The sequence below is a fragment of the Caretta caretta genome, chromosome 4, assembly GCF_965140235.1.
Source record: "Caretta caretta isolate rCarCar2 chromosome 4, rCarCar1.hap1, whole genome shotgun sequence".
Taxonomy (NCBI): domain Eukaryota; kingdom Metazoa; phylum Chordata; order Testudines; family Cheloniidae; genus Caretta; species Caretta caretta.
The window spans coordinates 139,820,760-139,846,461 of record NC_134209.1 but is presented as its reverse complement, the minus strand read 5'-3'; the positions used below and the strand labels follow the sequence as shown (position 1 = coordinate 139,846,461).

Here is a 25,702-nt window from a genome sequence, read left to right as displayed (position 1 = left end):
CTGTGTAATTGAAAACTGTTATAATGTCCCCTCTCAGTCTTCTCTTCTCCAGACTAAACAGACCCAATTTTTTTTCAATCATCCCCCATAGGTCATGTTTTCTAGACCTTTAATGCTTTTTGTTGCTCTTCTCTAGACTTTCTCCAACTTGTCCACATCTTTCCTGAAATGTGGCACCCAGAACTGGACCGAATACTCCAGCTGAGACCTAATCAACGTGGAACAGAACAGAAGAATTACTTCTCGTGTCTTGCTTACAACTCTCCGGCTAATACATCCCAGAATGATGTTTGCTTTTTTTGCAAGTGTTACACGGTTGACTCAGATTTAGCTTGTGATTCATTATGATACCCAGATCCGCAGTATTCCCTCCTAGGCACTCATTTCCCATTTTGTACATATGCAACTGATTGTTCCTTCCTAAGTGGAGTACTTTGCATTTGTCTTTATTGAATTTCAACCTATTTACTTCAGACCATATCTCCAGTTTGTCCAGGTTATTTTGACTAATGTCACAATCAGAGACAGCAGCATGGGACAGTCTGTTTTTATTAAAAAGATTCCTGCCAAAGCAACAAGTGACACTCATTTGTTAACTAAGTTCAAGTTCAACCCCCATATACGCTCTACCAAGCTCTGAAATGAAGCATTAATCACTGTACTGTCTGCCCTCCCAAAGAAAGCTGATACTTCTTTCAGAACAATACTTGCTTTACTACATATTCACTTTTGCAATTCGAATCCAAATGATAGGTTAATTTAAGTCCAAAATCAGGTTCTGTAAAAACAACCTTCAAAGTTGTGCTTCAGTCTCACCGAATCCTTATATCGCTGCAGCGCTCAGAGACCCCTGTCAATATCGGGACTCTGCTGTGCACAGGGCAGGACAGATACATAGGACGACAACGTCCACTGCCTGGAGAAGTTACAATTGAAAGCCTAGATTCTGTAAGCTGTTCCATAGAAGTGAACCCCTACACCCGCATAGAGACCCCCTGGAATCAATGGGGCTCCACAGAGGCACAGGGATCCATCTGGAAAGGACCTAAGGCCTCAGCCCAGCAATCAGACTGAATGAGCAAACCTCTCTGCCAGTGTCAGAGCTCTTTTGAAGTCAGTGGGGTTCTATGCAAGTGCAGGAATCTCAAGGGTTAGAATGTAGGATCAGGGCTGAGTAGCCTACCTGCTCAAGCTGAGTGACATGCAAAAAAGTAAATAAACAGCATAACTGGTAAAAAAGTAAACTAGATATAAATGTTAGCCCATGTATTACTAATCTTAGAATTTTTAAGTTTTATAGCTTTTATTTTTAATAATCTAAAGGGTAATCAATAACACAGATAGATCTCTCTATTTCAAAAACTTCCACCACTCTGTCTGGGCACATGAACTTTAATCTGAAAATGTTCCTTTTTAAAAAAATGGCTTCATCTTAAAAAACAATGGCCAGTGATTATCTTTAGGTGGTTGGTTTTTTTGTTTGTTTGTTTTTGGGAGGTGGGCAGTTGTGTAACTAACCAAACACTGTATCTTCCCCGCCTGATTAATGATGCTGTAATTAACAGTTCTTTCCCTGTTTCCTCCTTTATGCTCCATCGATATCAGCAGAACAGCCCTGGGATCAGGTCAGCCAAGTACGTGAGCCTGCCATTTAAACACTTCTTTTAAAGCTATATTTAATGTTGCCAGCCTTGTCTGCCCGTTTGTTGGCTTCTCACACAAACACTGCCATGCCTCCTTCTATGCTGCCCCCATGCATGGATTGAATCTTCCTGAGCTCACCCCCAAGGCCTCTACCCAGTCCAACTCAATTCCCTCCTGAAGCTCCACTTCTGCTGCGGCATCCATGGGAAACTAGCTCACTAATGATCTCAAGTTTGAGGAGTAATTGGGAATGGCTTATAGTACCTCTTTATTCTTTCAAAACACTGTTCATATAACTTTTTATAATCAAGATGTCATTATGTACCACCTCCATCGCTCTCCTTATATGCTGCACTACTTTCTTCCACCCCGTCTTTGGAATATGAAATCCTTGGAGAAAAGACCATGCCTTCCCTCCTGTTTGGCAAGTGCTTCGCACATTGTGGGAGTTACCCGAAATAAACAAGTAGCAATGAGTGAGGCACAGGGTATTTCCTGGAAATGTGTAGCTAGCTGGAGCCAAGAGGACTTGCTGCCCTGAGGTGCAGATGACAGTCATTAATAGCAATCAGCTATCAATTCCCAGGTAATGCCCTTCACTAAGGTTGTGCTACTGTTATAACTACAAGAAATAGAATCATAGAATCATAGAATATCAGTGTTGAAAGGGACCACAGGAGGTCATCTAGTCCAACCCCCTGCTCAAAGCAGGACCAATCCCCAACTAAATCATTCCAGCCAGGGCTTTGTCAAGCCTGACCTTAAAAATCTCCCTAGGTAACGCATTCGAGTGCTTCACCACCCTCCGAGTGAAAAAGTTTTTCCTAATATCCAACCTAAACCTCCCCCACTGCAACTTGAGACCATTACTCCTTGTTCTGTCAACAGCTACCACTGAGAACAGTCTAGATCCATCCTCTTTGGGACCTCCTTTCAGGTAGTTGAAAGCAGCTATCAAATCCCCCCTCATTCTTCTCTTCTGCAGACTAAACAATCCCACTTCCCTCAGCCTCTCCTCATAAGTCATGTGTTCCAGTCCCCTAATCATTTTTGTTGCCCTCCGCTGGACTCTTTCCAATTTTTCCACATCCTTCTTGTAGTGTGGGGCCCAAAACTGGACACAGTACTCCAGATAAGGCCTCACCAATGTCGAATAGAGGGGAACGATCACGTCCCTCGATCTGCTGGCGATGCCCCTACATATACATCCCAAAATGCCATTGGCCTTCTTGGCAACAAGGGCACACTGTTGACTCATCTCCAGCTTCTCGTCCACTGTAACCTCTAGGTCCTTTTCTGCAGAACTGCTGCCGAGCCATTCGGTCCCTAGTCTGTAGCGGTGCATAGGATTCTTCTATCCTAAGTGCAGGACTCTGCATTTGTCCTTGTTGAACCTCATCAGATTTCTTTTGGCCCAATCCTCTAATTTGTCTAGGTCCCTCTGTATCCTATCCCTACCCTCCAGCATATCTACCTCTCCTCCCAGTTTAGTGTCATGTAAGTGGCAGGTGATGCATGCCATTTCAATTGGTACATCCAGGTCATCGTTAGATTATTAATGCCCTGTAATTATCTGGTTCAGTGCCACTGAACCAGCTCAACATTCCATTCACCTTAGCATATTCAATGAGTAATTATTTATGCTGCCCTCATGTTCTATAGAAAAATTTCAGTACTCGGTGTCTGTGGAGTAATGGCTTAAACTTCACAGTGTCGGTGCATTTAACTTTGACGTCAATTTCATGATCACAGATTTTCAAAGTAAGACTATAAGACTAGTAGTTATGAGTGAATACAAGTGCCAAGGGAAAAATGTCTTTGCCCATATGAAAATTACTTCACTGAACAATGAAGAAAATTGGATATCCTAACTGCATGATGATCACATGCAAGAAAACGTGAAGGAATTCTGTTTGCTTTGCTCTACTATTTCTAGTAATACAGAATAAATATCAAAGGCTAATAAAGATGTATTTTTAACACCTCATTCTTTAATTTGTCTTGTTTTATTTATAGAAGAGAGAAGCTAAAGTTAATTTACATAGAATTTGATGCACACTGAGAACCGGACTCAAGTGCCAAAATCTCTTTCAAGGTTGCATGCTTCACTGAAAGTTGTATAGCACATCCTAATCAGTTATCCATGGTCTGGAAAGGTAGAAAACAGAGTAATCCACAAGAGGTGATTTTTCATCGTCTTGCCTTTTTTCTTTATCGTGCACTTCCCCTTACAGGTCTAACGGGGGAAAAACCTACTAAATCCAAGATATATCATAACCTGAAGTTCAACAACATATGCTAGATGCTCTTTGCTTGCACATCAGATACCATTCTCCACTGGCTCTTGCCACTGGGAGAAAGGATAATTTTGTCCAAGAGCAGGACTTCACCTGCAATCCATCTTCCCAGTCTGACCTCAGGTGAACCAGGGACTCTACCTGCCTGAGGAAAGAGCAAAACTCTAGTGTGAAGCTAACACCACGACTCACTTATCACCACCAGCCCATGAAGAGCACCTATCCTTCAAACCACCTGCTTCTCCATCCTCCAGCTTTTCCCTTCTCTTGTGATCTCTCTTATTTGTGTTTGATTGGCAAAACTGACAAAATGAATAGCTTTGAACATGATCCTGCAGGGCCCTGAGCACCCTCAGCCCCCATTAAAGTCAATGGGAACGTGGGGTGCACAGCCACGAGGTACTTGGGACTCTCTACTATTAGATCCTTTTTAAGTAAGCTGACAGTGTTTTGTTGTAACCTAGGTAACATTTCATTGTTTAAGGCATACAACTGTTTCTGTAACTGACAGTTTTTCCTGCAAGCTTAAATTAATAACAGGATTATACTGTGTGTAGTTCAAATTAAGCATTCAACCAGGAGAAAGAACCTGGAAGTTCAGCACTAGCCATGGGGGGGGAAGAAACACAGAATAACATCTAAACCTCCTATAAACTATGACCCCCTCCTTAAAGTGTATTGAAGTCAATGCCAAGATTTCCACCACCCTTTGGATTTTCACTTAAAGTATTCAAATAAAGAAAACTGAGCAACTCACTCTAACGCGGGTCTCAAAACTCTAACTTTTAATGCTTCCAATATTCGATTTAACTCCACAAATGGTTCTTTTTGACTTTGGTCTATAGAAAGACCAGATTCCTGAAAAACAAAGTCACACCTTTTAGTTACCAGAAAAATGGCCAGAAAAAGTCTACAAAGCAGTATCTCATTTTTGAAATTATTTACACTTTAAATATTAATACTCCAGTTGAGAGCTTCAGCTAACAAAATTAAAGATGCTTATCTGGGGTATAATTTCTACTTCTTGGTAACGTTAATCATCCTGAGCTATGGTTACCTGACAGAGCTCCTCAGCGACATCCAGCATTCCTTGTCGGAAAAAATGTTCTACCATCACCTCATTGAGAATTCGCTGGCTGTCAGCTTGCCAGCATCCATCTATCCCCACGCTGCTGATGTCCGAGTCAAAATTCTGAAACGTACAAATTAACATTTAATAGGCTGGAACAAATAACTCCATGTAATTATTCTTTCATTAGGCAGAGACACCTATGTCTACACTCTGATGCTTTTTGCTTGTTACTCAGCTGCCCTCAATTACCTCCCATTCTAAGAGAAACATGCTTCGTTATCTTCTGTGTGCAGTAAGAAGAAATCCTTGGCTTGCTTGCTTGGAGTCTGAAATTTATCCAATATAAGGAATTATGATAGCAAATTACAAGTCAAGTTAATTAATAAAAGGATTTCCAGCCCATGACATGTCCTCACAGAGAAGTGTCAGCAGAGGAGAGTTTTCCATATCTTCTAATCTGTCCCTCCACTGTCTCCCCCTTATCTATTTGGGAAACTCTAGAACCCTGGGTCAACCTGTTGTCAGGTGCTAGAACCTTGAATAAAGACGCTACTGAGTTATGTTAATAGGTGAATCATTAGCTCCAACTGAGACATCAGAAAGACTATAGTATCTCTCTTGGTAGAGGAAATTAAAAGTATAGAAGCTGTCCTGCAGGGAAAGCTTAACCTGAGGCTGAGGTATGTTTTGTTGTTTTAGTTAACAATGAAGCAAAACCACAGAAAAGGGGTACATTTGGACTATAAACACTGGGCAGATACTCTGTTTAGAGTAAAGTGGGAACTTCACAGGCTTATTCTACCCAATTTAAACTGCTCATCCTTGCTTTCAACTATAGCTCCCCTTCACTTGCCAATGATGCCCAGTGTCTAACTGATCACTATATTTGGGGTCAGGAAGGAATTTTCCCCCAGGTCAGATTGGCAGAGACCGTTGGAGTTTTTTGCCTTCCCCTGCAGCATCAGGCACAGCTCACTTACTGGTTTGAACTAGAGTAAACGGGGGACTACTTGAAGTCTTTAAACCAAGATTTGAGGATTTCAGTAACTCAGCCAGAGATTATGGACCTATTGCTGGAGTGAGTGGGTCAGGTTCTGTGGCCTGTGACGTGCAGGTCAGACTAGATGATCATGATGGTCCCTTCTGGCCTTAAAGTCTATGAATCTATGCCAGCTTCACTGTTCCCTTTATTTCCTGCACCAAATACCATCTTCATGCCTTTTTTCCATGCTGCCCCATAGATGTGGAACAACCTCCTTCTCTCAGTGCATAAGGCCTCAACCATCTCCTTCCAATCTTAAAGACAAAGCCAATAGTGAGGAACAAAACCCCTAGCCCTAAGTCAACCAACTGTCTTCTCCACCTCATTATAGGAGGGGAGACATAGAGTGAGACAGAAAGCTCAATATTAAAAATATAAAAGCTATGACCATTCACAAGCTGTCTCACATTTAACAAGAGGTTTGTCTTAGGTGTCTTAATTTGTAAACTTCTTGAGGTATAGACTGTCTTTTCTTTTCTTTTTCTTTTTTGCATGTCTTGAACAGCCCTGAGCACCTTAGAGCTTAATAATAATCCTCATATCTGAAAAAATCCTGTGAACCATGCGAGGTTCATCTCCATCACCAATCCTGATGACAATTTCCCAAGCATATTGTGACTAGACAGATGGAACCCATTACAGCTGTGATATTTAATAAGCACTCAGGAGTTTGGTCTATCAGGGAGGAATGCACAGCTACAAATAAGCACTCAGATCGGTCCAATTCTGCTCAGGCTTTTGCTAAAGAACCTTATAGTAACAGTGGTTCTTCAACACGACTTGTCCATATGGATTTCACTCTTTGTTAACATGCATCACATGCACACAAGATAAGAACTGTTTAACCTGTAATGTCTGTTAGGGTCGTGTTTATGCTCTAGACGTCCTCATGTCCTCCCAAACCTGATGCCATAAAGAGTGGAAGCAGGTCAAACCATCCTTCAGTTCCTTTGTCAATACAGAATTTATGAGGAGTGGGACTTCACAGTAGTGGGGAAGGATGGTAGGTCATAGAAACCATGTGGACAACGCATCTCAAAGAACCACAATTACTGTAGGAAAGTCACTGCTGTTTCTTCTTAAAGTAATTGTCCACGTGGATTCCACTCTTGGTGACTAATACACAGTTATCTGTTTGCCTGGAGGTGGGTAGTAGGAGTCCTACTTAAACAATGACAGCGAGACAGCCCTACCAAAGAAGGCATCCCTCTAATGTGGCTGGGTGGATTTAATTTGGCTAATTCATAATAAGTACTTTTACTCAGATAATCTGAGAAGATATTGCCTGACCCTTAACCCTCTCTGCAGAGGTCACAAACCATCTAGATATATTCCTGAATGGTTTTCTCTTGTCAGTGTAAAAAGACAGTGCTCTTACTGCTGCAAGTGTGTGAAGATTAGTTTCTCTCAAGGTTAAGTGAGGCTTGGAAGACAAATGAACTGGTTTATATGGAATTCTGAAACAACCTTGGGCATGTCGGAGAAGCCAGAATTAGCCTGACTCCTGCTCATTTCAGAGGCCTGCATCCAAATTCTCTTTATCTACTTCCACAGGCAAGAACTTGGGATGAGGCCTGAGCGAGACCTTATGAAACACTGTATATGGGGGACCCACCCTGAGGGCCTGAAGCTCCCTTACCCTTTGAGCTGATGTAATGGCTACAAAAAAGGCAATCTTCATTGATAGGTGATATAGGGCAAGTGTTCTCCATCTTTTTCTTTCTGAGCCCTCCTGCAACATGCTATAAAAACTCCATGGCCCACCTGTGCCATAACAATTGGTTTTCTGCATATAAAAATCAGGGCCAGCATTGGCTGGTAGCAAGCAGGGCAATTGCCCAGGGCCTCATGCCACAGGAGCTCCCGTGAAGCTAAGTTGCTTAGACTTTGGCTTTTAGCCCTGGGTGGTGGGGCTCAGGGCCCCAGGCTTCAGCCCTATGCGGTGGGGCTTCGGCTTTCTGCCCTGGGCCCCAGCAAGTCTAACGCTGGCCTGGCTTGGGGGACCCCCTGAAACCTTCACACAGCTCCCTAGGGGGCCTCTGGTTGAGAGCCACTTACATAGGAAACAGGTTGCTAAGGGCTCAAGGGGGGGGACCCATCAACTCTGACAATACAGAGATTCCAAATAGGAGAGGGCTCCTGAACCAGGAGAAAAACCATAAATTAGATCTTCAATTCATCAAGCCCCTGTAGGTAAGAACTTTCAGCATGACCCTGGACAGGAGCAGATATTGCTGCGAGATGGACCCTTACCGAGCCAACAGAAAGCCAAGATTGTTTCAGGGCTAAAAATAGCATTGCTGCTGTGGGTGTTGTCAAGGGAGGCAGCAGTGCTGAGATACCCATACAGAAAACCTCTTCGTAAGTCTGTCGCTCCTGCTTTGGAGGATAATGTTCCAAACTTGAGTTGAACAGCTTCTTTCAGTGGACAGCATCCAGCCAGCATCCAAGCTGTCAGCTGTAACGAAGCTAGGTCCGGGTGTAAAAACTGACCATTGTTCTGCCACACTATGTTAGGCACAGCAGATAAAGTGATCGGGTGCTGCGTGCTGACAGATTCACCACCTCCGAGGGGAGGCAGAGGGCGTACCTCAGTCCCAGTGTTCAGGAAGTGAGAAAGGCGTCAACAGTGAGCCTGGACTAGATCCCCTTTGGAACAGAACACATGGCATGTCTTGTTCTGGTCTGTGACAAAACTGGTCTACTTCCACTTGCGAAACACATTCTGTAACACTGGGTCCTTGACTGACCAGTTGTGGTTATTAGGGACCTGTTGGCTAGCAAGTTCTGAATGCCTGGCAGACACAAGGTGAGTGGTGTGATATGGTGAAAAATACACCAACGCCAAAGCTGAACAACTTCCTGACAGAGTGGCGAAGACCTGACTCCTCATGGTCTGATGATATAGCGTATAGCCATGGGGTCAGCACTTGGATAATGGATACCTGGAGTAAAAAGCAGAAATGCTCTGCAGGCTAGAAGGATGACTGTGATCCAGGACGTTTATGTGCAGATAAGTTTCCTGAGGGGACCACAGGTCCTGAGTACAAAGATGGTTTAGGTGAGTTCCCCATCCCTGAGTGGAGGTATCTGTCACCACAGAATTGGTAGGCGGAGGTGTAGAGAAAGGTACTCTGTTGTGCACCTGGTGAGGGTCTTTCCACCAGAGAGAGGACTTCTTGTGGGACCATAACCATCATGTCTGTGTGGTATGAGCTGGATAAATACATCCATTTCAGCCACCCTTGTACGGAGCACAGGTGAAGTCTGGCAACATGTGTCCCATTAGCTACTGACTTGCAGGAATTGGGTTGCATATCACATGGTACCCAGTAAGACCCAAGTTGATAGGCATATGGGTAATGGACCCATAGAGGAGATTACTGGGAGCCTGATCTCTATGAGATTCATGCCTTTTCCTACTGAGAACAGTTCCTGGAATCCCTCTTGGATTCCCATTGTGACGCCATGGAGGTGAGTGGGAGATGAGTCACTACTGTGTACTGACAGAGAGGATGAGGAGTACAGAGGTAAGGCAACACTTTCAGGTGTACAAGGACACTAATGAGCCCTCTACTCAGATAGGCGATGGAGTTGGTACCACTCCAATATAGAGAATTTGGTGACCATGGTCTAGCCAGCATCCCTTTCAATCTCTCCAGAGGTGACTCTAGGACTAGACTCACAGCTAAATCACTCAGTACCATATATGTTCTAGGTACCAGTAGGGACAAAGCACCAGAAGCCAGAGGAATAGCAGTCTGCAGGTATAGGGGGTACCGCAAGCATCTAACAGCTGGTCGCAAAGGACCTTGGTCAGACCAATGGCTGCCCTTCAAGTCCTTAGTCTGAGGGGAGTCAGACCCCCACTAACTTTTTGTCTGGACCTTGTAGGCAGCAGAGAGGGTGACCTACACTGTGGCTCGACTCTGGAGAGGTGCTCCTTCCTGCCCCTTTCCAAAGTTGTCATCACAGGTATTGAAGGCGACGACTGGAGTCTCTAAGTCGATGTTGCCCTGGAGCTCAAGGTTGAATCACAGCTCACCGCAGCGCTCCTCAAAAAGGAACGAGCCTTCACTAGGTCCTTCTTTCCATGTGTGAAGAGGTCTTCATGGAGCACTGAAGAAGAAATAATCAAAGATGGGTTTCCCAGACCTTTTGAATCCACTTGGAAAACGAGTGGTAGATGGGATATGCCCCTCACCATTATTTAGAGGCACAGCAGCCTCCCAAGAAGGGCAAGTTTTGAATGCTGGGGACTTTGCTTCTGCTATGATGGCTAGAGCTCTTGTACAAGGGGGTCCCTAGCCTATTAAGTGATAAAAGGGTTGGGGGATTTTATGCCAATGGGCAAAATAAATCTACATCAACAACCCTAACTAACCAACCATTAGGACAGCATTTATAGGAAACAGGAAAGCAGGTTGTCACTGTAGTGGTTCTGTCTCACTGCCATGGGTGGTAAGAAGGAACTGAGGGACAGCTGGGTCCACTCTGCTCTTTACACCCTCAGGTGGGAGTGTGCATGAGGGAAGGATACCTCGGGTGCAGGTGTGGCCCCAACAGACATTGCTGGCCAAAAGAATCTAACCTCAGGCACATGCACACCAAGAATGGAATCCATGTGGACAATCACTCAAAGAAGAACCTTTAGTTCATACCGAATGTGGTCAGAGGCTTACAGGTACTAGTATAGCACTCATAATGGAATGCCAGGCTTATATTTACCTGCACTCTGTCCCTTTAAGGCTGTGCCCTCTCCCTTTAAGGGTTTGGAGTTCTGCTGATGAGGTTAAAGTGAACACAGTCGGGAAGCAAGATGTGATGCCAGGAGGACTGCTGTTGTCCTTCAGTGAGACTGAGCACATACAAACTGCGTTTGTTTGGGGGGGTTGTGGATATTATGTTTAACAAAACCCTAGTTTTTAAAACCTTTCCTGGTCTGGGAGTGTAACACAAGTATAGTCGCTCCTATATTATTATCTCATCTCATCTGCCTACTCACTCCCATGTTAGTAACTACATGCATATCCTCACCTCCCTCACCTTTTAGCTATTTTAATTACTGTTAAGGCAACACTTAGTTTTGAAATAACATCTGGTCCATAAACCTTGCAACTCTTTTCAAAGTCACTTAGTGCTGTATGTATCTAGCTATTTTGTCAGGTGAATAGCTATAACGCCTTGAAATCAGGCTAATTATGTTGTGGCTTCCAGTTGTGGCATTGCCAGCAGATCGACGGATGTGATCATTCCCCTCTATTCGACGTTGGTGAGGCCTCATCTGGAGTACTGTGTCCAGTTTTGGGCCCCACACTACAAGCAGGATGTGGAAAAATTGGAAAGAGTCCAGCGGAGGGCAACAAAAACTATTAGGGGACTGGAACACATGACTTATGAGGAGAGGCTGAGGGAACTGGGATTGTTTAGTCGGGAGAAGAGAAGAATGAGGGGGGATTTGATAGCTGCTTTCAACTACCTGAAAGGGGGTTCCAAAAAGGATGGATCTAGACTATTCTCGGTGGTACCAGATGACAGAACAAGGAGTAATGGTCTCAAGTTACAGTTTCACAAGGAGGGCGGTGAAGCGCTGGAATGGGTTACCTAGGGAGGTGGTGGAATCTCCTTCCTTAGAGGCTTTTAAGGTCAGGCTTGACAAAACCCTGGCTGGGATAATTTAGTTGAGGATTGCTCCTGCTTTGAGCAGGGGGTTGGACTAGATGACCTCCTGAGGTCCCTTCCAACCCTGATATTCTATGATGTGCTAGAACATGATGATTTTGGTGATGCCAGTGCCTGAAATAATTCTGCTGGCCCTTATCCTAATTCTCTCCTCCATTCTTTGAGGAATCATGTCTTCATTTTTTTTCTCCTGTTCAACAGATTTACAGATGTCTCTGGTATTTTAAGTAAATTAGCAATTTCTCTAGTATTTTGCCATAGTTACTGGGATTTCAAGACCCTGCAGTGAATGTTCTGTGATTTTCAGAAGCAATTATACATATCACAATGAGTGCTTATTCCATGTAGAACAAAACATTGCTTGCCCTTTGTTTACATTTTTCATAGCTGTCATGTAAGTATTATATTTTAGGAGTACTAGTGGCACCTTAGAGACTAACCAATTTATTTGAGCATAAGCTTTCATGAGCTACATCCGAGATGCATCCGATGAAGTGAGCTGTAGCTCATGAAAGCTTATGCTCAAATAAATTGGTTAGTCTCTAAGGTGCCACTAGTACTCCTTTTCTTTTTGCGAATACAGACTAACACGGCTGCTACTCTGAAACCTATTAGATTTTAGTGACCAGGCATTTCTCAATGCTGCTATCTAGATGAGTGAACTTGCTCCATCTTCACTTCAATATAATTTCTGACACGTGGTGTTTAATAAGGATCTAAGAGTCAGGCTTATTAGAAAGGCCCAGAATTTGTATTAATTGCATGAGCACTTATATTATCGTACCCTGCTCAGCCTTCTGGAAACATTATTCGTACTGAGCATGGTCAGAGGCTTAACTGAGGTAATAACAGCAAATAATAATTTGCTTCCAAATTAGTAACTTGAAAAAACAATCCTTACAACAGCCAGAATAGTAGACCTAGGACAAAGAAATGTAGAAGATGATGTGGTGAATATACCAGAGCCATATCGTAAAAAAATATTACTGATACTGATGAAATTTGGAAGGAATTTCAAGAAACATCAAGAAAAAAATATATAAAGTGACACTGTCAGGTTAAATATCACTTTAAACAGATTACTGGCTTTCCCTATGTTATTAGTAGTACCTAAGGCGATTAAAAGTGAAATGTTTAAGATCTAGCTAATTTTCTCACTTTTGAATAGACATAAAAGTGAGACTAGTAATAACTAGTCTATTTCATTGTCCATTTCATTTTCTGATTCATAATATAATATTTGGGTTGTAAAGAATGCATTCTTTAATATCTCGCATAACTGTAATATCTGAAAGAAAAGGAGTACTAGTGGTACCTTAGAGACTAACAAATTTATTTCAGCATAAGCTTTCGTGAGCTACTTCCGATGAAGTGAGCTGTAGCTCACGAAAGCTTATGCTCAAATAAATTTATTAGTCTCTAAGGTGCCACTAATACTCCTTTTCTTTTTGCAAATACAGACTAACACGGCTGCTACTCTGAAACCTGTAACATCTGAACGACACTCCAAAGGAATATTTATTTTTAAAATGTGTGTCCATGCCCCCCGCTCCCTGGACTAATTTTGTTTCATGGAAAATTTTCCAGACATCTTAGTAAAAGCTTGTTTCCCCATAACTTACATTTGGGGTGAAATCTGACCTAACTGTATGCCTTTAAGGACAAGGTTTAGCGAAGGTATGGAAGAAATGGATGGAGTCAGCATTTCTCCACCTCATTCTCCTGATGACAATCCCACCTCAAAACACCAGCACAGGTATCTAACTACTAATAAGATGGATACTGCTAGGATATGAGCTTCTACTATTCACATCCCAATCATGATCAGCCAGTGTCAAACCATTCAAGAGTATGTTTTTTTTTTACATTCAACTGGTAGAAATCACTGGCCAACCACTGCAGACAGCTTGTTTGATGATAACAATGTGACTCCGATCCTGGGAGGGGGGCAGAGAAACTACATTAAGATTAAATTTGGCTGTAATCATTCCCTTCCAAGGAAGCAATATCCCTTTGTAATAAGGAGTAACTTTCATAGATGTGGAACCTGGGAATCTTGAATAGTTGATATGGAGACAAAGGGTTTGGTTAGTTAAAGATCTTGGTGAGATGGATGCTAATACTTCATGCCAAATTTGAAGTTCCTCTTCAGTTATGATGATGAGCCTGTGATCTCAGCGAGAACCCTACTGGCAACATGCCTAGTAAATCTGTCCAGCTCATTAGTATGGAGTTGCATAAACAAAAGACTGGCCAAAGGAAATATCATGCGTAGGCCCCTCCCTTTCATTACACAGGAAATGAAACATTTAATCTGAAACTCACTATGGACTCATTGCACACCAAATTCCATCAAAATCTGAGCTTGTTGAGCAGGAAGCACTGATTTGATTTGAAACAATAATTTGAAACAATAAATGTCACTGGGATGTAACACTCAATTAAAATCAGTGATGAGCTGCCAAAATCTTAACAACCGACTCCCTATAAAAAGTTCTGATTTAAGGGATGTGCCCCAGTATGTATTTTTTGTACCAGCAGGGTTACTATATGTCCGTATTTTCCCGGGAGGAATTTTTAAAATTTAAAAATTCCTCCCGGGCGGCAATTTAAGAACCAAAAAGCCTGACCTGTCCAGGAAAATACGGATGTATGTTAACCCTGTCTAAAGGTTTTTTTTAAAAAGATGGGCCTGAACTAGAAATGAGCTCCGTTTCACATGTGTGGGTCCCCGCCACTCCCTAGGGGTGTGTTAGGGTGACCAGATGTCCCGATTTTATAGGGACAGTCCCAAATTTGGGTTTTTTTTCTTATATAGGCTCCTATTACCCCCCCACCCCCGTTCTGATTTTTCACACTTGCTGTCTGGTCACCCTAGGGTATGCACATGTGTGGGTCCCAGCTGCTCCCTGCCCCCCTCGTTGAAGCAAGTGTGCAGGGTTATTGCCCTGGGAACTGTAGGGCACCAGTGGACGTAGGGCCAGCTGCAGACAGGGGCGTGGGGCAGGGCTAGCTGGAAGCAGGGGGTACGGGGCTGGCTGCAGGCAGGGCAAGGGGTGCGGAGCTGGCTGGAGACAGGAGGGTGCGGGGTTGGCTGGAGGCAAGGGGGTGTGGGGCTGGCTGGAGACAGGGCAGGGGGGTGCAGGGCTGGCTGGAGACAGGGGCTGGCTGCAGGCAAGGCAGGGGGTGCGGCAGGGGCTGGCTGCAGGCAGGGCAGGGGGTGTGGCAGGGGCTGGCTGCAGGCAGGGCAGGGGGTGCAGGGGTGGCTGGAGACGGGCTGGCTGAGGGCAGGGCAGGGGGTGCGTGCAGCAGGGGTTGGCTGGAGACAGGGCAGGGGTGCGGCAGGGGCTGGAGCGGGGGTGGCTGGAGACAGGGGCTGGTGCGGGCAGGGGTGTGGGGATGGCTGGAGACAGGGGCTGGTGCAGGCAGGGGGTGCGGGGTGGCTGGCTGTGGGCAGGGCAGGGGGTGCGGCGGGGCTGGCTGCGGGCAGGCGGTGCGGAGGGGCTGGCTGCGGGCAGGCGGTGCGGGGGCGGCTGAAGACAGGGGCTGGTGCGGGCAGGGCAGGGGATGCGGCAGGGGCTGGCTGTGGGCAGGGCAGGGGGTGCAGAGGTGGCTGGAGATGGGGGCTGGCTGCGGGCAGGGTGGTGGGTGCTCATGGGGAGAGCAGCTCGGAGCAGCCCGAGCAGCAGGACGTAGCCCAGGCCCAGCAGAGCATCTGGGGACCCACCAGGCAGCAGCGGGAGCCCAGGGCCAGGGGTCGGGGGAGCAGCAGCAGCACCAGGGCTCGTGCCCAGGGCCAGGCGGCAGCCCACATGGCTCCCGCAGCGCAGCGCCCCTGGTGGTCGGAGGAGGAATTACATCACTTCCCGGCCGGAGCCCATCAAAGCCTCAGCGCCCCCTGCAGGAGGGAAGCGGGTTAACAACCGGTTCTAAAACTGCTTCAAAATTTAACAACTGGTTCGCGCGAACTGGTGTGAACCGGCTCCAGCTCACCACTGACTAAAATTAGTTCCAATAAATTTTGGAAGCCTCATTCTAATCTTGAAGCCCACGATAAATTCATCTGAGAGACACTTGTCCACATCTGATCATATCTTAACAAGAACCTGATGACCTACAAAACACCAATCACATTGTCATGAGGTTTTATTCTATCTGTAAAAATAAAGATGAAAATGAAGATGCTGCTGGAAGGCTATTGTAAATATAAAAAGACTGATCTTTCAGGTTCCAATGAGGATTTTATTTATTGACAACAAAACTTTGTCTAGGATTTGTCTGGAAGTCATGAGGGATCAATTCACTAGATCAATTATATCTAATTACTTTTAATTGGTTTAAAACTTGAGTATATTATTTGGGGAGATTTTAATTTAAATTGTTTATGGAACCCTAATAAGCCAATAGATACTTCACTAGAAGGAATCAGATTTGCTTGAAATGCAAATATTATCTTAAAGCAGTGCAGGCGGATAGATTAGATGGACCCCATGAGACCTTCTTCAACCTGACCGTCCATGAAATCATTGGTTTCAGAGTAACAGCCGTGTTAGTCTGTATTCGCAAAAAGAAAAGGAGTACTTGTGGCACCTTAGAGACTAACCAATTTATTTGAGCATGAACTTTCGTGAGCTACAGCTCACTTCATCGGATGCATACCGTGGGAACTGCAGCAGACTTTATACACACACAGAGAATATGAAACAATACCTCCTCCCACCCCACTGTCCTGCTGGTAATAGCTTATCTAAAGTGATCATCAAGTTGGGCCATTTCCAGCACAAATCCAGGTTTTCTCACCCTCCACTCCCCCACACAAATTCACTCTCCTGCTGGTGATAGCCCATCCAAAGTGACAACTCTCTACACAATGTGCATGATAATCAAGTTGGGCCATTTCCTGCACAAATCCAGGTTCTCTCACCCCCCTCCCAAAAACCACACACACAAACTCACTCTCCTGCTGGTAATAGCTCATCCAAAGTGACCACTCGCTGGTAATAGCTCATCCAAAGTGACCACTCTCTTGGAGAGTGGTCACTTTGGATGAGCTATTACCAGCAGGATAGTGAGTTTGTGTGTGTGTGATTTTTGGGAAGGGGGTGAGGGGGTGAGAGAACCTGGATTTGTGCAGGAAATGGCCCAACTTGATTATCATGCACATTGTGTAAAGAGTTGTCACTTTGGATGGGCTATCACCAGCAGGAGAGTGAATTTGTGTGGGGGGGTGGAGGGTGAGAAAACCTGGATTTGTGCTGGAAATGGCCCAACTTGATGATCACTTTAGATAAGCTATTACCAGCAGGACAGTGGGGTGGGAGGAGGTATTGTTTCATATTCTCTGTGTGTATATAAAGTCTGCTGCAGTTTCCACGGTATGCATCCGATGAAGTGAGCTGTAGCTCACGAAAGCTCATGCTCAAATAAATTGGTTAGTCTCTAAGGTGCCACAAGTACTCCTTTTCTTCATGAAATCATTATGTTCAACTTTATACAATGGATTTTGTGAATAGACCAAGAAGGATTAGAATATATTTTCTGTAGTTTATTTGTCTAGGGAAATTCTCAGCAGATGCAGCTCCTGCTTTCTACCCAGTTTTCCAGCTGTATGGACTGAAGCTTTTGGTCAAGTGACTTGCACAAGATCTCACAGAAAGTCTGTGTTTCAAGGCATGATCTTGCAAAGTGCCAAATAACTTGGAAAAAGTGTTTGTGCCCTGAACTCCCAGTGATATTGATGGGAGTTGAGGTTGCTCAGAATACCACAGGACTGAACTTTCAGCTAGAGGTCCTTTTTGGCAATCCTGCACCCACTGGGGGCACAGACCAGATGAACTTGTTGATGTCCTTCCACTTCTTGTTTCTATCAGTCTCTAAAATGTAGTGCCTACAGTTTTATAAAACTTTTATTTATATGGTCCATTTTTTAATACTGGGCAAACTTCATTAGGTAAAGTGACAATAAAACTGTTGAGAAACTACAGGAGTGAATAACTGAAACAGTTATTTGGAAACAGGAGACCATGTCTAATTTTATCAAATCCCTAAATGTCAGGGGGGGTTATACCTCTTATTTTTTGTTACTACAAACCATTTCCCTATTGTTTCACTCAGTACTCAAATCCACCTAAATTACGTTGCTATTATTTGGTGCTGCTCTGTTTTACCAGAGCAATTAAATTGAAAAAGAACCTAATCAAATTCAGAATGGTTCATATGAAGTCCATTTGTTAAATCAAAAGAGGACTGAAGTTACAAGTTTCAAACTCAAGACAAGCTTAAACAGATTTATAGCAGGTTTCAAGCTACTAATAAGGATGGACTGCTTTTACTTTAGTTAATTGGTTTAGATACAATAGCTAGGATCATGAACAGATGTATACTTAAGCTTTGAATATCACACTGATGCTTGGATTAGCACTGTTGGTATTAAGCCATACATTGTTTTTTAGATCTATATGATAGCTAAATATAGAGCAAACAAACAAAAAATCACAATTGTTGCACAGATATTCCACCCAATAATGCAGTGCACTGTGCATTGTGATTATTAGTACACTCTGCTGCTACTAAATTAAAACTTAATAGATTAGATGTCTTGTTTAAAGATAAAATCTTTCTCGTTATGAAAGATAAAAGATTAACCATTACTTTGTATAGCAGGGGTGGCTCTTTACAGTCAAGAGACATGTTCACAGGGGTCTCCTTTATAAAAGAATTGTCTGCGGTCTACCAACTCTATGTCTGACACTGTGTTTAAGAAATCTGTCAGTACACACAATCTGAGATCTAAACATGTCTCAATATTAAACCACAACACAAATGAAAATCTGAAAAGAGTTTTTGGGATTTTTTGTTTTGTTTTGTTTATTACAGATGCTCTGACACACATAAACTATCTTCCATGAGAGGGAAGAATGCTTCACAATATTGTTTCATGGAAAAGCATGGTTTGAAGGTTTACATATGGCATCAATTGCTGTGAGAGAGAATTCGGGTACCTTTTCAAAGGGATATTGAAGTCTATCCTACAGTAACTTGTGGCGCTCCTAGAAATCCTTGAAATCAGAATTTGTATCAGAATGTCTCACCAGAAAAGCTTCAACTATAATAATTTTTGTGCTCTCTTTACTATTTATGAAGTGCACAAATGCATCATATTAATAGCCTGATCCGGTGGGGTGCTCAGCATCCTGTATTCCCACTGAGAGTGCTCAGCACCTCACAGGACCAAGCCCTCAGTGAACTGATTAAACGAATTAGGAAAAAAAATCATGCAAAAATACCTTTCTTGATAAGCTGTTCCAGATTAACAGGTCTCCTAAAACAGGATACAACTGCCTAAACATCTGTTACCAGTGATTAGACAGAAAGAAGACATGATACCCAGAAATAGTATATTTCTTAGCTAGAAGATTTCTATTAATCCTGTTAACACCTGTTAATACATTGAACCAGCTCAGATTCATGGACAATAATGTGTTGATTGCCGAAAATACTATCAAACTACAGAAAATGCGATAAGAACTCAACACAAAAAGCAGCCAAGTCAGACTGAAAATGAACCGCTACAAAAACGGAAATTTATGTGGTCTGATACCTTGCCAAAAGTCCAAATCACAATCCAGGGAGAACAAACAGAAGAAGTTGAGCAATATGTCTATTTGGGCCAAGAAATTAACATGTGCCACAATCAGGAAGGTGAACTCTCACGAAAAAAGCAAGCACACTGGTGTGCATTCAATTCTATCAGGAATGTCCTCCAAGGAAAAATCAACCAGACAACACACGTCAGCCTCTTCAATTTAACAGTACTGCCAGCAATGTTGTGCGGCAGCAAAACATGGGTGCTGACGAAGACAGAGGAGCAGCAACTGTCTGTCACAGAGAGGGTGATGGAAAGAAGAATTCTGGGAATTTCAATCTGCGATAGAGTCCCCAATGAAGAGATCAGGAGAGCAGAGTGGAGTGTAGGACATCGTTGTTGAGAGCAGGCATAGGAAAATTCAATGGGCCGGACATATAGTGAGGCTCACTGACAATCGATGGACTGCAGCTGTCGCCAAGTGGTACCCACAGGAACTGAAACGACCACTTGGCTGACCTCCAAAGAATTGGGAAGATTTTATTGTGAAAAGACATGGAGAAGGAAGGCCCGGATATTAATTTTCAGAAGACTAGTTTATACACAGAGATAAAATCCTGGCTCTGTTGAAGTCCATGGAAGTTTTCCAATTATTGGGCCAGGATTTAACCCCAACCTTCTGATTCCAAATATAGCAGGGTTGACTATATACTATAAAATACAAGGCGGGAAATATTTAACAAGTTTCAACACAATAAAAGTCATAACGTAAATACCTTATCAATGGCTTTTCCAACTCGGGAAACACTGCTGTGAATGTCTTTATGATCTGAGGCCAATTTCTGAACTGTGTCTTTTATTCTTTTGCAGCACTGTGTCATAACAAGGGAAATTGTCCCTGACAAGGCTCCATCTTGGTCTAGGCAGAAGACAAGAAAATTAATTACAAACTTTATTATAAACAAATGATAATGCTAAATTCCTCCCAAATAGGTGAAGATAATAAAAGGTGAAAATGGTACTGGAAGAGTGAAAAGCTCTGAAAAAAACAAAGTCAAAAGCCAATCTAGAAAGTGTAGGCAAAGCAAATCAGCTAAACGCAGTTTTAAAAAAAATAAAACCGATAGGATATGGGACAACCTCATTAAGATGCCAGTCCCAGTTTTGCTATGGCAGGTACAAATTCTCCTGAATGGAATAACAGTTTTTCAAATTGATGAATTCAAGGTTAATGATAAATAGGACTTTCTAGTGCCTTTCACCAGAGGATCTCAAGGCACTAACATTAAACCAACCTTCCTCACAGAATGTACTGGGGTATCATTTCTACCCTCACCGTAGGATCAACTTTCATTTGTTCAGTTCTTTGAGGATGTACTAGTGCTAGGCATTACATTATTGCGTGCACACGCACACAGAGTCCAGGATTAGAATTTAAGGGCCCTATTCATTGTTGCCCTGGACCTTATGTAGCTATTTACACCAGTGCAAAGTGAGTGCTGAGTGCTACCACTCTGATTTGGTAGCATATTACATTCAAAACAAAGTGCAAAGCAATACCATTCGGGTTCTAAATCTTCTGACTCACAATCCCATGTCTAAATAATTAAACTAATAGGTCTCAAACACTGATTCAAAGAGCAGAGGTGGACCATGGACTACTTGCTGGTGGTCCACAAAGAGCTGGCTCATCGGATTGTGCTGGATTTCCTCATTTCCAGTTGCTAAATCACATGTGACAGCTAAAAACACATTGTTCCTTTCCAGATATTACTTTTCCATTGCATCAGGTTCAATAGCTGCCACAGGAATGTTATGGGATCACCAGTGGGAGGGGAGGAGGCATACTCTATGTATAAAATAATAAATATGAAAATGTCTGAGAACCCTTAAACTAAATCCCAGTATCTCCCAGGCAATTCACACCATCTATGCCTCAGTTTCCCTACGGGTTAAATAGTCTCAGTTGGAGAAATTAACTTTTTCTCTTCAGTGTTCTGCTTCAATCCCACTTTCTTTCAACTTTTGGATCCCAGATTCCGGAGTACTGTCTCCTCCAGTCTTGTTTTAGATCCTATTGTTGATGAGAGGATTTTTCTCATCACTGCTTCTGCCCAGATCATTCTACGAGTTACATCATTCAATCAAGCACACACACTCAAGGTTTGTGTTAAAATATCCCTCAGGTAGTGTACACAGTGATGGCTGAAGTGACCAACCAGTCCAAGAACGGTTTTCCTAACAGCCATAGCTATAAATTCTCCCAATGAGAAATATTTAAAAGGATGAGATCCTAAAAGTTCCACAACATTTAATAAAACAAGGTTCAAAAAGCAACCATTAATTTTAATCCCTATTCTTTTCTCATTCTGTGTCTTGAATTACTGTTGGTTGGAGCAGAGTGTTACACAGCCAGTTTCTCTTCTGATATTTCAGGCATTACTACATGCGTAACAAACTGCCATCACAGGAGTTGCAAGTGTGGGGAGAGGAGAAACAAAATGTAACTAACATAATATATAGCCCCTAACTTCATGCCTCTTACAAGTTGGGTGAAGGAAATCAAAGACGTCTCGTAACAGAAGAAGTGTAGTTGCAATCAGAGGGACTAGGTACAAATTTACAGCTCCTTATTCCACACACCTGCTTTGAGGTATCTCAACCATATCTGCCTATTTTATTGACAAAGCAATCTTTTTCTGCCATGAGCACCACAGAACCAATACAGCTCCAAAAAAGCAAGCCCCCATTCTGTCTCTAAATTTTAAATTTTAGTTGCAGAATCTTTATTAATTGCAATGTTTAAGGTTGCATGTTTGCTACAGCCATAACAATCACGTTTCTCCTTTAGGTGCTCTTCATAAAGCCATGGTCTTTGTCACAAAGGAAAAGAACTACTAATACTCCATATTCTTCCTAGTAAATGAATATGGAGTAACAGCAGGGAGCAAGTCTCCTCTATGAAATGTTACGTATTTGGCTCTGTGCACACAAAGTAGGGAGCATGTTTATTGGAATGGCTTTCAACTATTAGATAAATCTTATTGTTTTAATAATTGTTATTGTAAAGTAAGGGATATTTGACTTTTCAATTTTCCATGATACATCACTAAAATACTGCATGTCATGACTTAAAAAAACAACCCCTATCTGGCATAAAATCATGACTTTTGTCATGACAAACAGCCAGCCTTGGAGATTATACATGAGGCAGAAAGAAATCATTCCACCCATCAATATTTCCTTATCAACATTCACTAAAATCAGACTAGATGGTTAGAATAGTCCATTCTGGCCTTAACATTTATTAATCTGATATCAACTTGAAAGCTACTCAATTTTTTTAAAAAGGTTAAGTAGTTTCAGGTATCATACTACACCTGTCCACAGATTTCTCTCCCCCACCAATTATTGTAGTTTCACAATTTCCCTAATTAAAAAGAAATCCCTCTTAAGTTGTGTAAAAAAACCCACACACCAAGTGGAAACTGATTATAGAGAAACAAGGACAATCTCTACACAGAAAAGGCTGTCAACCACACAAAGGAAAGACAGAAGAAAAAAGATTTTTTCCCCTCTAAAATCTTTCAGTTACAGTAACAACTGAGATAACTTGAAACAAATAATGGGTTAAAAAACAACAACTTCAGACAGAAATTGGTGTCCCTTTAATAATCCAATATTAATGGACAGCAACAGTCTGACACGCATACTCCTCAGGGGTACGCAGAGGTCTTTCAGGGGGTACATCAACTTATCTAGATATTTGCCTAGTTTTACAATAGGCTACATAAAAAGCACTAGCGAAGTCAGTATAAACTAAAATTTCATACAATAACTTGTTTATACTGCTATATATACTATACATTGAAATGTAGGTACAATATTTATATTCCAATTGATTATAATTATATGGTAAAAATGAGAAATTAAGCAATAAGATAATAATAAATTACTAAGAACAAAGCTGAACACCTTGTTCTATTTAAAAAGCTATAAATCACTAGTGAAAATTAAATTAGAACTTTTGCTATCAAAAAAGGAAGCTTTATAACGTCCCCAAACAGTCTGAAGGTGCATAGTAAACACCCCTTACTTTATTCCAGAGTGTTTACTAAGCAATGGCAATATTCACATTCAGTTGATATGGGGTTATTGCTCATTCATTAGGTACCAACAACATGCATGGCCCTTTACAAGATATGAAAAAAGATAGCACCAGTCTCAAAGCATCTTGCTAAAGGTCTCGAAAAGAGGCACAGCAGGTACACAGTCAGAAGAGAGTAAAGACATACAAGAGTGTTTTGTTTTGTTTTTTTAACAGATAAGAGGCTTGGACACCAAAAAGGGATCCTTGTAGGCTGATCTTTCTGGCTAAAGCAGAATCCCACTGAGGTCAATGCGACCCTCTGCAAGCAGAAGGGTCATACCACACAACTCTCCTTGCAGGATTAAGAGTCTCAATTTGTAAAATATATGTTTTATTGATTGTCTTTAACATATCATTATTGTCAGTGTGTTTCAAGGCACTGGAGTACTTGGTCCTACAGCGCATATTACCCGATGTGAAGAGAATTTTGAGCCCTGACCAAGCCACCTTTTGCCGACGCCATAGCACATGCGACCAAGTACTCACACTGACCATATTCGTTGAAAATGGCTTCCAGAGAAACCTGAAAACAGGCACTGTTTTCATCGATCTAACAGCAGCGTAAAATAAGGTATGGCACACTGGCCTGCTCGTGAAGGTATCACGGGTCCTGCTACCTTGGGTCACAGGCGTTGTTGAATTGTTCCTTCGCAATAGGAGGTTCAGAATCCATATGGAGGAGAAGATGAGTGCTTGGAGACAACAGAGCAACGGGTTACCCCAGGGCTCTGTGCTTTCTCCAACCCTGTTCAACCTTTACATCAATGACCTGCCAACAATGGAGTAAATGAAAGTTCATTTACACAGACAACATCTGTTGCGGGACCCAAGCCCAAACGTTTCGCGAGCTTGATGCCATCTTAAACCGGGTCATGATAAAGTTAGCTGACTACTGTAAGACTTGGCGCCTCCAGCCAAGCACCATAAAAACAGTCTCCACTTTGTTCCATCTTCATCACACCAGCGCAACCTGAGAACTGAATGTTTGTCTGAATGGTCAGGAGCTGAAGCACAAAGTGGAAGCATTCTATCTATGTGTGACTTTAGACCTCGCTCTGAGTTACCATGCCCACCTGAAGAAGACAGCAGCTAAAGTTAAGGCGCACAACAATCTTCTTAGCAAACTGGCAGGTTCGTCATAGGGTGCTTGTGCTCCAACTTTGCGGACATCAGCTCTTGCCACCTCGTATTCAGTGGCGGAGTACTGTGCCCCAGTTTGGAGTTGATCGTCACGCACCAAACTGGTGGATACGCAGTTACATGCCGTCATGCGTATCATCTCTGACACCATGCGTCCGACTCCAATCCTATGGCTCCCAGTTCTGAGCAATAATGCTCCTCCTCATATCAGACGAGAGGTTGCCACTGGCCGGTTACTGGAGAAAGTACGTGTCAACTCAAGCCTGCCGCCGCACAATGACCTTTTTAAACCACCAGCTGCACATCTGCCGTCACGTTGCCCATTCTGGTCTCATCCGCCATGCCAGGATGTCAGGGCGGTAACACTCTGGCGAGAGGAATGGATATCTGTTATAATCCCCAACCAGTCCCTCATCGCCGACCCCACAATTTGCCCGCCTGGTTTTGACCTGCTCCAGTGCCAATGGTTGAATAGGTTCCAGACCAGGCAAGGTCTCTGTGCAGCCAACCAGTATCGCTGGGGCCTTCCTGACAGCCCTTTGTGCAGCTGCGGTGCAACACAGCCGATGACGCACAGTGTCAATGAATCCCTGCTGACTAGGGTCAGCGGTGGCCTAGAAGAACTGCATCACGCCACTGAAGATGCCATCACTTGGCTAGAGAACTATGCACACGCTAAACAATAAACAAACATACAAAGTGCTGGCCACTTAGTCAAACCCTTTTGTTCGACAAAGAATTTCTTTGAATTGTGGACCGATAAAACAGGGTGCAGAAGGAACAGATTTAATTTAATTTTTACCTGCCTGGACAACTTGAAAAAAACATGAGGGACTATTAAAAATGTGCTTCCAAAGAGGAAGATTCTCTAAAGAATTAATTTCTGGTAGGTAATGCCACTAGGAATTTCTGATCCACCAACCTTTGAAAAAACAAGGGAACAAGTTTTGGCAGAGGATTAACAGCTGTTCAAGAACTTCTCACAGAATGAAGACTCTACTGCCTATATTGGACTGGACTTCTACAAATACCTAAATTGTGAGATCATCAGAACAGGGCCTACTTCTATAGTCTCTCTGTAAACTGCCAT

The 25,702-nt window shown here is 42.9% G+C and overlaps 1 protein-coding gene across 1 annotated transcript in view; it reads right to left on the bottom strand.

Moving 5' to 3' along the window:
• Positions 1 to 25,702, bottom strand: part of RMND5A (required for meiotic nuclear division 5 homolog A) — a 44,202-nt gene that overhangs the window by 15,175 nt on the left and 3,325 nt on the right. The window contains exons 2-4 of the mRNA XM_048849204.2: positions 20,099 to 20,241; positions 4,999 to 5,133; positions 4,699 to 4,799 (exon numbers count right to left, since the gene is read on the bottom strand). Of these exons, the coding sequence (XP_048705161.2) occupies positions 4,699 to 4,799; positions 4,999 to 5,133; positions 20,099 to 20,241 (379 nt within the window). The remainder of the gene's footprint in view (positions 1 to 4,698; positions 4,800 to 4,998; positions 5,134 to 20,098; positions 20,242 to 25,702) is intronic.